Below are 12,045 nucleotides of genomic sequence, written 5' to 3'. Positions count from 1 at the left end.
ATTCCAAAGTCTTCTCCAGCCTCAGTGCAGTGGTATAAAGCTGACAGCCGACGCCATCTTCTCCAGCCTTTCTTGCCCCAGATGTCAGAAGCCCCCCAAAAAAACAAAAGGTGTCCAAAGAGGAACACAAATACACCACAAAAGAAGTGGAAGAGAAAACAAGCAAAAATAAGAGGGGACTGGTGGGAGGGAAACACCGACTGCAACAGTGAAGACACTCGAACATCTACATTTATGGTAGGTGTACACAACTGTACTATGTTCTTCGTGTTTCACTGTTGCAGTCATAACTGTAGGGTAGAATCCCAAAGCTGTGAATGAGGGAGGAGGTTATGCAGAAGAAGGGGCAGCTAGAAGACCCTGCAAAACAGCAGAGGCAAAGCCTGCCCTAGACTTAGAATACAAAGGGAGATTATAGTGTTTAGAAAAAGTATGCACTGAACTCCAAGTGGCAGCTTCCAAAATGTCATTGGTAGGAACTCCTCTGAGAAAAGCTGCTGAAGTGGCAGCTGCTCTAGAAGAATGACTTCTAACAGTACCTGGAATCCGTTTCCCATAGTGAGAGTAACAAAACCTTATTCCATGAGCAATCCATTTGGAAATAGTTTGTTTAGAAAGCACCTTACCTAGAGAACTGGAGGCATAAGAGATAAGCAATTGTTCAGATTAAGTCTTTACTTTTGTCCAGGTAAAATTGTAGTTGTCTGTGTATGGCCAATGAATGCAAGATCCTTTCCCCTTTATTTTGAGGATTTGGAAAGAAGGTAGGAAGGTGAATAATCTGATTTAGAGCCACTTTGGAAATCACCTTAGGCATAAAAGTAGGATTGGTCCTCAAGGAAACTCTGTCTAGGTGGAAGATAATATATGGTTCCACAGCCATGAGAGCTTGCAACTCTGAGACCCTTCTGGCAGAAGTCAATGCCAATAAGATAGCTGTCTTCCAGGATAAGAACTTGATGTCCGAAGCCGCAGCAGGCTCAAAAGGAGGCAAAGTAAGTTTCTCCAAAACATAATTAAGATCCCAAGCAGGAACAGGAGGAGTTCTGGGAAGTCTTAAATTCTTAGCACCTCTCAAAAATTGTCTCAAGCTGGTGAGAAAAGATGGGAGAATCAGTGTTGTAATGAGCCGAGATAGCAGAAGCATGAATTTTGGAGGAGGAAAAGGAAAGGCCTTTAAGCAAAAGGTCTGAGAGGTAAAGTAAAATGGAGGAAATGTTAGGCAAAAGAGGATCAGAACCTTGAGCTTGCATCCAAATACAAAATCTTTTCCATTTTCCAGCATAAGATTTTCTAGTGCTAGGCCGCCTAGCTTCCAAAAGAACATCCACAACTTGTTTGGGAAGAGAAGAAGGAATCAAAGGCCCTTGTAGAGCCAAGCTTCTAGGCATAGAGTCTTGATTAGAGAGTGTAGCATCTGACCCTGATGCTGGGACAGAAGAGAAGGGATCAGAGGAAGAATCCAAGGAGGTTCCAAGAATAGGTGTTTTAAAGTTGGATACCAAAACTGCCGAGGCCATTTCGGAGCTATCAAAATGATAATCTTGGGTTTGTCCTGTTTTATTTTCAGTAACACCCGAGGCAGAAGAGGAAGAAAGGCATATCCCAAAAGATTCCTCCAGCTGAATGACAGGGCATCCACTTTCCAAGCTGTTTTGTGGAAGGACCTGGTGCAAAAGAGAGGCAGCTGATGATTGAGATGGGATGCAAACAGATCTATCTGAGGACAACCCCAAACTGCAGTTATCCTGCTGAATAAGTTGGGGTCTAGCATCCATTCGTGAGTATTCGAAAGGTTTCTACTTAGGCTGTCTGCTAAGAGGTTCTGATTTCCTGGAATGAATTGAGCTTGAAGATGCAGATTCAGATTTAGAGCCGTCTCCCATAAAATTCATGGCTAGTCTGCAAAGGGGGTAAGAGTGAGAGCCCCCTTGCTTGTTTATGTACCACATGACTGTGGTATTGTCTGTACGAATCAGAAGAGGCCCTGGTTTCAAAAGATTCTGGAAGGCTAGAAGAGCATTTTGGACTGCCAACATTTCCTTCAAGTTGATGTGCCAGAGAAGATGCTTCTTTGTCCAAGAGCCCTGCTGGCAAATGTCTAGAAAATGAGCTCCCCAAGCATAATCCGAAGCGTCCGTGGTTATGATCTGAGAAGGTTGAGGCAGACAAAAGGGATTCCCTTCGTTCAAAGCAAAAGTCCTGGACCACCAAAGGAACTCATTTTGGAGGCAGGGAATCAGTGGAATCATTGTGTCCAGACTGTGGTAATGCTGAGACCATACACTCTTTAGGTACCATTGAAGTTTTCTCATATGAAGCCTTGCATTTGGAATCAACAGGATGCAAGAAGCCATGTAGCCCAATGCCTGCAGGAATTTCCTTGCAGTGAGCTGAGTTAAAGTTGCCAAGGTTTTGAAAATTGAAGCCAGCTGTAATTGTTTTTCTGGAGTGAGGAAGGCCATCTGTAAGCTTGTGTTTAGAAGAGCTCCCAAAAAGATAATCTGCTGAGGAGGGATCAAATGTGACTTTTTTGTGTTCACTGAGAATCCCAGTATTAGGAGAAGACGTTGAACAAAATGCAGATGTTGAAGTAAAAGGTCTTTGCTGTCTGCCTGAATAAGGCAGTCATCCAGAAAGGGGTAAATTTGAATCCCCTGGAGTCTGCAATAAGCTACTACTGGAGCCAGGCACTTGGTAAAGGCTCTGGGCGCAGTAGATAAACCAAAGGGCAATACAGAGAATTGAAAGTACCTTGAGCCTGCCTTGAATCTGAGGTATTTTCTGCATTCCTGCCTGATGGGAATGTGTAAGTAGGCCTCCTTTAAGTCCAATGTCACCATCCAAGCATCCTGGGAGAGCATTGGAAGAAGTTGTTGTAGAGAAAGCATCTTGAATTTTGGTATTTCCAGAAAGGTGTTTAATACTGAGAGGTCCAGGACAGGTCTCCATGAGCTTTGTTTTCTTGGAACCAGAAATAGTCTTGAATAAAAACCTTTTCCCATCTCTGAAAGTGGAACAGGTTCTATGGCTCTCATGGCCAATAGAGCGTCCACTTGATTTAAGGCCTCTGACCATTGATGTTTTGGCAGATCCGGCCATCCGATAGACCTTGGCAGAGAATGAAAGTGGAATTTGTAACCTCTTAAAATCACATCTAACACCCATTTGTCTTGGGTTATACGAGTCCAATTTTGGTAGAAAAGAGAAAGTTTTCCTCCAAGAGGGGCTTCCAGGCAAGGAGGTCCTGTAGCCCAACTGAGAGAGTCATCGAGTTTGCTTCCTTTGTGATTGAGATCCGTCTTCTCCCCTTCTAGGTGATGAAGCAGTCCATTGTCTGGACCTGTAAGAGGCCTGAGCCCGACCTCTGGAGCGTCTATATCTTCCCCTTTGAGGCCTGTCAGACGTGGGAAAGAACCAATTTTTGGAGGGCCAATTTCTAGTAAATCTAGGAGGCTGAACTTGTAAGAAATCTTTAACAGTCTGCATAGATTTCGCTTTATCCTCTATCTTCTTAATAACCTCTTCAGCTTTAGATCCAAACAAAACATCATGCTGAACCGGAGCATCTAATAATTTAGCCTTAACTTGTTCAGGTAAATTCTGCTCTCGAAGCAAAGCATGTCTCCTGATAACAGTACCAGAGGCTGCGGCCCTACAAGAAGCCTCCAAGGCATCAAAACCACAATGTAAACCATGTTTGCTAACTTGTTCAGTTGCATGTAATACATCCTGTAATTCCTTGTCCTCTGCACATGCAGAAAAGGTAGAAAGTTTTTGTTTTAATACAGACAAAAGAAATTGTTGGTACTTAAACATATGAAATTGACAATTTAAAGCTCTAATGGAAAGAGTAGCAGAAGTATACACCTTTTTGCCCCATCTGTCCAAGGCACGAGAATCCTTTTCAGAAGGAATAGGATTTTTAGCAGAAGCGGCCTTAGCACCCTTGGGACCCTGAGAAATAGTTTCAGGATCTGCAGAGGGGTTCTTGAACAAAAATTGATGGGAATCAGGAACTCTGTAAAATCTATCAGGCTTAGAAGGAGCAGGCGGGAAAGAATCTGGAGTCAGGTTAGCTTCAGAAAAAGCATCATCCACAATATCAAGAACAGGAGGAATAGCCAAAGGTCTGTGTTGTGGGAGAAGGAGAAATTTCCTAAGCTTCTTCTTGGAAGCAGAGTAATCCTGACCTTCCCAATGGAAATGCTCTCTCATTTCATGCAAAGTTTCCCCAAATGAAAAATCCTCAGGGGGAGAAGCAGAGGGAATGGAGTCCTCTGCATCAGAATCCTCATAAGGAGGGAAGGAATAATCCTGGTCAGAGGAAGAGACTGAAGAAACAGAAGCCTGATCAGAGGAATCATAAGGAGTATCCTGTCTAGGCCTTTTTTCCGGAGGGGGGTGAGAACCCCTAATCATAGTAAGCAAATCTTCAGCCATCCTTAATAATTGCTTCTGTGTCTTGGGAGCTGTATCCGAAGAAGCTTGAGTAGAAACCCTTGGCTTTACTGGAGTCTTTGTCTTTGCAGTTATAGTGATATGAGAAGGCCTGAAAACCCCTTCAGAAGCCGGTACCTGCACAGCGGTTCCGGACCCATCTGAAGGAGCAATGTCCAAAGGTCCTGCAGCAGAAAGAATACTGGGCCTAGTTGGCTCCCCATGGGAGTCCGTGTCGGCCATCAGTTCCGAAGTGGCTGACGACAGGGGCTGCAAAAGCGCCTCACTGACGACCGCCGAACCCGAAGCTGGCTCCGGCTGCACGCTATCCTGTTTAGACCTCGGAGGCCTATCCTTGTCCTTGCGCCTTTTATGAATTCCGGTTGCCGGTAAAGTATCTGAAGACATTTTGTAATTGAACCACCTCAGAGGCCTATCCTTGTCCTTGCGCCTTTTATGAATTTCGGTTGCCGGTAAAGTATCTGAAGACATTTTGTAATTGAACCACCTCGGAGGCCTATCCTTGTCCTTGCGCCTTTTATGAATTCAGGTTGCCGGTAAAGTATCTGAAGACATTTTGTAATTGAACCGTCTGCCAAAATAATTCAAGGCCCAATCGTACCTATGCTTAATAGTACGAGAGTTAAACCTGGCACAAAACCGACAAGAAACATCGTGGTCAGGGCCCAAGCAAGGAAGACAGTAAGAGTGGAAATCTTTAGGAGGAATTTCCCACACGATATACAATTAACTTTTTCTGACATCGGAGGAGCAAGAAAAAAAGTTTCCCCAATGGGGTACTTAGCTTGAGAAGAGAAGACGACGACTTCGGACAGACAAGCAAAAAGCGTTGTTCAGGAATCCGCCAACCAAAACTTGCGAGCTGCTTTCCACCGCACAGCAAGAAAGACTGGAGAAGATGGCGTCGGCTGTCAGCTTTATACCTCTGCGTTCTGACGTCAGGGTACTTGCTCATACAGCCAACGCCGGACCCAGACTTTGGAATTCTGGCCGACCTCGGGCTGCCTGCCAGCAGGATCACCCTACAGTTATGACTGCAACAGTGAAACACGAAGAACATCATGCTTGGGTACAGGTCTCCAACATAGGCACTAAGCATGCGTTGTAATAAACGTTGCATACATTTCAACTAGATCAGCTCAGTGGCCATGAGCAGAAGGCACCCCGGGTATTGGCTGATGCATATCACTCTCATCCTGACCCGTCACCAAAGTGGTGTCTGTCCACAGATTGCCTGCTGGCACATGGCAGGTAGCAGGATACCAATGTACTCACAACCCATCTCACCACGGACAATAGCCATGGACACAGGTATGACCACCTACAGCAATGCACCACAGTACTGACATGTGTACATGTGCATTACTGAGGATAGCAGTGTCTGTGTGTTAGTACACCTGTAGGTCGGAACTCCATGACGGCCTTCACAACCACCTCAACACTCATTGCCATAGTCAGATGCTGCTGCTGTGTTGGACATGGCATGTACACTGTTACACTCCTCATCGACAGCTACATGAGCCAAGCATTACCAGCACAACAGTGTTGTACAAATGGGTCGACAGGCATGCAAAACCCATTGAGGTTTGGCAAGTGTGCGTATGTGCATGTCTGCATATCTGTAGGATACACCATTCTGAGGCCACATACTCGTATTACACTACACATTGCCACACAGTAGTACAGACAATGTTGTTGCCCCCCCATAGGTGAGGAATGACAATGCAACACACTGCTATGCCTGTGGCATGTGCATTCGATGCATATTCCTATATTACCACTGTTGTGATATACAATGGTTCATAGGTTCATAGATTAGTACTAGGCCAAGTGCCCTTGAGAGCCATTTTAAGCCTAGCCAATTATCCCCTGTGAGATTCAAACCCTGTACTTTGTGTTTGTAAGGCAAACACCTTAACCATTAGGCCATGTATTGCAGTCATGAGCAATGTGTGATAGTCGGTATGTCAGAGTATCATTATGGTTTCCAGTGCTTACAATAACCACTGGGGGATGTGGGGGGTGTGCACACTGCCAATACACCATGGTACACTCAGTATATGCCCCATGTACCACTTTATGGTGACCACTGTCACCATCAACCATACAGGTAACTGAAACCACAATACAGCCCAGTTACACATGTGCTGTGTGCAGCCTACCTGTGACACACTGGACACATGGACTAGTTAGCACCAATAGGCCCAGGTCTCTCGGATGTGTCTGTCAGTTTGTGTATGAAGGTATGTCACACTATGTATTATCCATATATGACCATTGCTTCCATTAGCATACTGTACACGTCTGCGGATGTTCTGCATGTAACATGTAACCTGGTACACACCTCACCCTAAATGTGTGAGGTGTGCAATGAAAGCCACACAGTTCAGTAGCACTACATACCTAGGTAGGGGTCTTGTCACAGCGTTGCCATGTAAGAGTGTGCACGTATGTGGATGGGTCTACATACGGTAGCAGATTATACATGTCCCAGTGGGTCACCTATGTGGCACAGGCAATAAGTGTCAAGACAATCCTGTGACAAGTGTGCAACTGTACTCTGGATAAGTCTCAGCCACAGTGTCACCACAGTGCCATAACCCTTGTGGAATATGACTGTAGACCATCCTTCTGTTGACACATGTACACCTACAAACACAAATGGATAACATTATGGTAGACCATCCTTCTGTTGACACATGTACACCTACAAACACAAATGGATAACATTATGGAGATCACAATCACCCAGTGTTACTAACAGCTGACATGCATCATAGCTGGATGGCTACACTACCTGACATGTATGCATTACACATTAATCCAGACATGTTACACTGCAGTACATTGCTGTACTGTATTACATTTACCGTGTGCATCAGAACCATATTAGCCTGTCCCTGCATCGATGTTATGGATGACAGGGATGTGGCACAGGCATCATCATATGCACAGGGTGTGTTGCTGGTTTGCCAGAGGCCGAGGGTGGTCCAAACATTTGACACCATGTGTGTGGGTGAGGGGTTTAATTATTTGGATGTGGCGTAGTGATGTGGTGCGTGTCGGTATGGGGTTGCCCTACATGTGTTTGTATAGTGTGTGGGTATGCATGTACACAGTTCTGCCATGTGGCTGCCCATACAGGTTGTTTCTGGACAGCAGAGGACCATACCTGGCAGGGTGTGTAGTTCACCGCCTCCTGCCACGGACACACTGTGCCTGCCAGCAGTTCCACAGGCACAGGCTGTGAGGTGCTGCTCTCCCCTGATGACAGATATCCACTGGAACTATGTCCCACCTGGGACTGGCCAGGGCCACATGCATGAGACCTGCTTTGGTGTGGACAGTACCCCCAGTGATGTGCTGGGGTTACTATTTCCAGTATGGGAGCAGCTTGGCATCCTAGCATGTCCACATGGCTGTTTCACCACTCCCACCAGGTTTTCAAGCACAGACATACCACGGTCTAGCAGGCCCACCCTCTCACCCAACCACATATACATGATCTCGTTCTTTTCATGGAGGGCAGCAGCAAGTTCACGGATGTTGTCACTTACAGATGGTAGGCAGCCCTCTGCAGCCTCAGGCCCTGTCTGCTCTACATTTTATACGTGCCTGTGCCTCCATGACAGCTTGAAACATGTGCCTGGTGGTACCAGTTGTGGCGCCTCTGCCAAAGGCAGGATGACCAGCAGCCCTACCACGAGCACCCTGGTGCATCCACCTATGTGGTGGCCTGCCAGAGATCCAGCTATGCCTGCTGTGGACAGACAGCTGGCACGGTCACCACACTAACCTGTGCACTGCCACTGTCAACTGTCCCTCAGCTATGGCCACTGGTGATGGGGTATATATAGGCACTGAAACTGTGCGCGGGGGTGGGTTGGCTAAGTGGGGGATGTCAAATGTTAGCGCTGTATCGACCTCTGACAAACCCACCTGTGCCTCAATCATGGTCTCATCATAGTCAGTATCTGTGTGCACAACAGCATCAGGTTGCCTGCAGGAGGGACCCTGACCCACCTCGCCACCTGTGGGGGATAAAAAGAAACGCACTTTAAGACCTGTCCAGCATTACATAACAATACATATATACACAGACACAGACACAGACACACACACACAGACACACACACAGACACACACACACAGACACACACACAGACACTACACCAACCTACCCATCTCTGATACTACAACAGTCCCGCACGTATTCCCTTAAGTTGCCCATCATGCATCACGCCTGGTGACATACACTCATTAATGCCATTCATTAACGTCTCATTCCTCTAAATGCCTACAAAAGTGACCACAAGACCTGTTACCCAAGTGTAGCACTGTTTACATGGCCTCACTGCTGTCATTCAGTGTTCACCCACGTGTATGTTGGGACTTTGTGAGTTTGGCATGTGAGTTTGGCATGTGAGGGGCTGATACGTTCCCTCCATAATGTCACACACTGTAGTGTCATGTGTAAGGATTGCTCAGTACATGCCTGACATGCTGCTCAATCAACCTATCTTGTGACAACTGTGATATATGTAGACACTCCCGGCTGTTGTCTAATAATTCCCCAATGCATCTGTAGTGCTGTCAACATAGGTTGGCATTCACCGCCCTGCTGTATGCGATATTGAGGGTATACCAGGTATCGACTTTCCCTCCCAATGCATGTTCCATGCTACAGACCTTATTAGACCATCAGCTGTCCTATGATTACATATCAGACAAGTATTCCTGTTGTGTCTTGCTTTCAGTCCATGTACTGCACTATCACAAAGGGAAGTACTGTCACATCATAAAATCCAGTCACACATGTGCACACATGGACATCCACACAACCACACACACGCATCCTACATGCAGCATCCTCCCTCCTCTACACCACATTGAACCTACAGACGACATGAACACCCACCCACACAGAGACACACACACACACACACACACACACACACACACACACACACACACACACACACACACACACACACAGGTGAGGTTGCACAACGATAATATGCATAGTCCTCCCATTACCCATCTGTCAACATGCATAACATATGGTACACAACAGCATGCAGTGCAGCTATAGTCAATCCATGCAAGCAACATTATATGTGCATGTGTGAGGCATGTGTTAGTAGGGGATACCCCTTCCGCTGGGAAACACTGCACCCATGTACACAGTTTTGCTGTGCTTTTGTTATGCATCCTGCCACGTACTGTGCATCACAACTCACAGATGTACATCCCATTGCTAATTGTGTAGTACTGTCAGTTATGTCAGCTGTAATGCTCACAGACCCTATGTTTTCCAGCAAAACATGTTTGGGATGATGTGTGGTCAGATGTCAGTTGTGAATACTTGTGTGGTATACAGCTCTCAACATTAGCAGACTATGTATGAACAATCCAATAGTATTACACTGGCAACTTCCAGATCATACCATGGCTATGGGGAGTCTACACACTCTTATTGATGTGATGCACCATTCCTTGATCTGTCATGGGACAACATCCCTACATATATTAACAGTACATGAGCCCGATATGTGCCATATGACCTGTACATCCGCATGCAGTGTCTACTAAAAGTGTTAGGTGTACAGATGCTAACCGCATTGCATACATTCGTGTGTGCGCCTATATGTGCACAGGATTATCATGATGTTTTGTTGCACCCATTGTTGTGTGTACTACAGCAGTCACTATTCCTGTCAGGGGTATACTAGCATGGCCCATCTGCATTTGCTTGTGTATGGTCAGTCTGCCCTACACACGCTCCCCTACTCATATGCACACCCCTTGTTGTTCACACACTGCTGTCATTATTTCTGTGGGCGTAGAGTTATGTCTGCCACCGTTACTGACAGAGTGTGTGTGCAGATACAGCCATTCTTACCATCCTTATGGCTCCCTGCTGCAGTGCACTGGTGTGTCATGCTGACACCCCATCCCCAACTTCAGGCTTTTTGCAGATGCTTGACAAGTATGGGCTACACATGTTCAGTGTATGGGACACTGCAAACTGACACACAGCACGTGTTACAGCCAAATCCCAGCTAATAATGTGGACCACACTAACACATTATGCTAGTGTACATCTGTAACAGCTGCCATTGTAATAATGGTATATAAACTGTTGGTGCACTGTACAGGGGTGATGTTTCACATGTCCCTACTGTAGTCAGTGTGTGCCATCATTATGTTAATCCCTGTGGGCAAATTTCACAATGACAGGACGTGACTTATCCCGCAGGCATCTGACATACCTTTCCAATACCCCATCATGGTCACCACAGTGATGCAGTGCATGTAATAGGAACACTACGTGAACATATACATCATGCATTAAGGGTAGGTGTGTTAGATGTGTGCATGGCATATACCATAGCCAGTACATGCCTGGTGCATTGGCATGCATCAACATAAACCATACTCACCAGCTACAGGCTGCTGCCATGGTGGTATTCCTTGAGGGACCTGCATAAGAGTGTGAGAGATGCAATGTTAGTGGTCACAGCTGTGACATTGCTACAGGGTGGGTGCAGCATTACAGTACAAGTCCACAATACTAGCATTTATGCACATCTGTTTTTATTACTACTATGCATCAACAAACAACAGTTACGACATATCAGATATGCATGCTCTACAAGGCAGAGGTACCGATAGCTACAAAGAGGATGAAGAATAGAAAGGCTGTTGGTCCAGAAGAAATACCTGTGGAAGCTTGGAGGCATTTAGGGGAAATGGCAGTGACATGATTAACCAGATCGTTTGATGGAATCTTGGAATGTCAGAGGATGCCCGAGGAGTGGAGGAAAGGTGTTTTGGTACTGGATTATACGAATAAGGGTGATGTAACTACAGAGGGGTAATACTGATCATTCACAGCATAAAATTACTGGAAAGAGTAGTGGAAGCTGTTTTAAGAAGGGAGGTGATTATTAGTGATCAGCAGTATGGTTTCATTCCAAGAAAGAGCACTACAGATGTGATGTTTACTCTGAGACTGTTGATGTAGAAGTACAGGGAAGATCAGGAGGAGTTGCATTGCGTCTTTCTGGACTTAGAGAAAGCATATGACGGGGTGCCTAAGGAGTTGTGGTATTGTGTGAAGAAGTCGGGAGTGGCAGAGAAGTATGTAAGAGTGGTACAGCATATGTACAAGGGTAGTGTGACAGCAGTGAGATCTGCAGTGGGAGTGACAGATGCGTTTAAGGTGGAGGTGGGATTACATCAAGGATCAGCTCTGAGCACTTTCTTATTTACAGTGGTGATGGACAGGTTGGCAGCCAAGATCAAACAGGAGTCCCCGTGGACTATGATGTTTGCAGAGGACATTGTAATAAGTAGTGAGAGTAGGGAACATGTTGAGTAGGCCCTGGAGAGGTGGAGATATGCTCTAGAGAGGACAGCAGAGGAATGAAGGTCAGCTGGACTATGACAGCATATGCGTGTGTGAAAGAGGGAGGACAGAGGAATGGCGAGGATGCAGGGAGTAGAGTTGGCGAAGGTGGATGAGTTCATATACTTCGGATCAACAGTTCAGAGTAATGGCGAGTGTGGTAGAGAGGTGAA

At 45.9% G+C, this 12,045-nt stretch overlaps 1 protein-coding gene across 10 annotated transcripts in view; it reads right to left on the bottom strand.

Moving 5' to 3' along the window:
• The window catches only part of GTPBP8 (GTP binding protein 8 (putative)), a 359,654-nt gene that overhangs the window by 295,330 nt on the left and 52,279 nt on the right, over positions 1 to 12,045 (bottom strand). For 5 of the 10 annotated variants that reach the window (XM_044071542.1, XM_044071541.1, XM_044071539.1 and 2 more), the window contains exon 3: positions 10,905 to 10,944. The exons of 4 other annotated variants lie outside the window; for them this stretch is intronic. In XM_044071542.1, coding sequence (XP_043927477.1) covers positions 10,905 to 10,944 — 40 coding nt within the window. Of the gene's footprint in view, positions 1 to 8,400; positions 8,464 to 10,904; positions 10,945 to 12,045 lie in introns of those variants that run through there. One more of the 10 variants, XM_044071546.1, reaches the window with a different exon arrangement.

This window comes from Protopterus annectens, chromosome 5.part0 (genome assembly GCF_019279795.1).
Source record: "Protopterus annectens isolate FY-2018-M chromosome 5.part0, PAN1.0, whole genome shotgun sequence".
NCBI classification, from domain to species: domain Eukaryota; kingdom Metazoa; phylum Chordata; order Ceratodontiformes; family Protopteridae; genus Protopterus; species Protopterus annectens.
The sequence above is the reverse complement of the archived record's forward strand: the minus strand, read 5'-3'. Positions and strand labels throughout refer to the sequence as shown.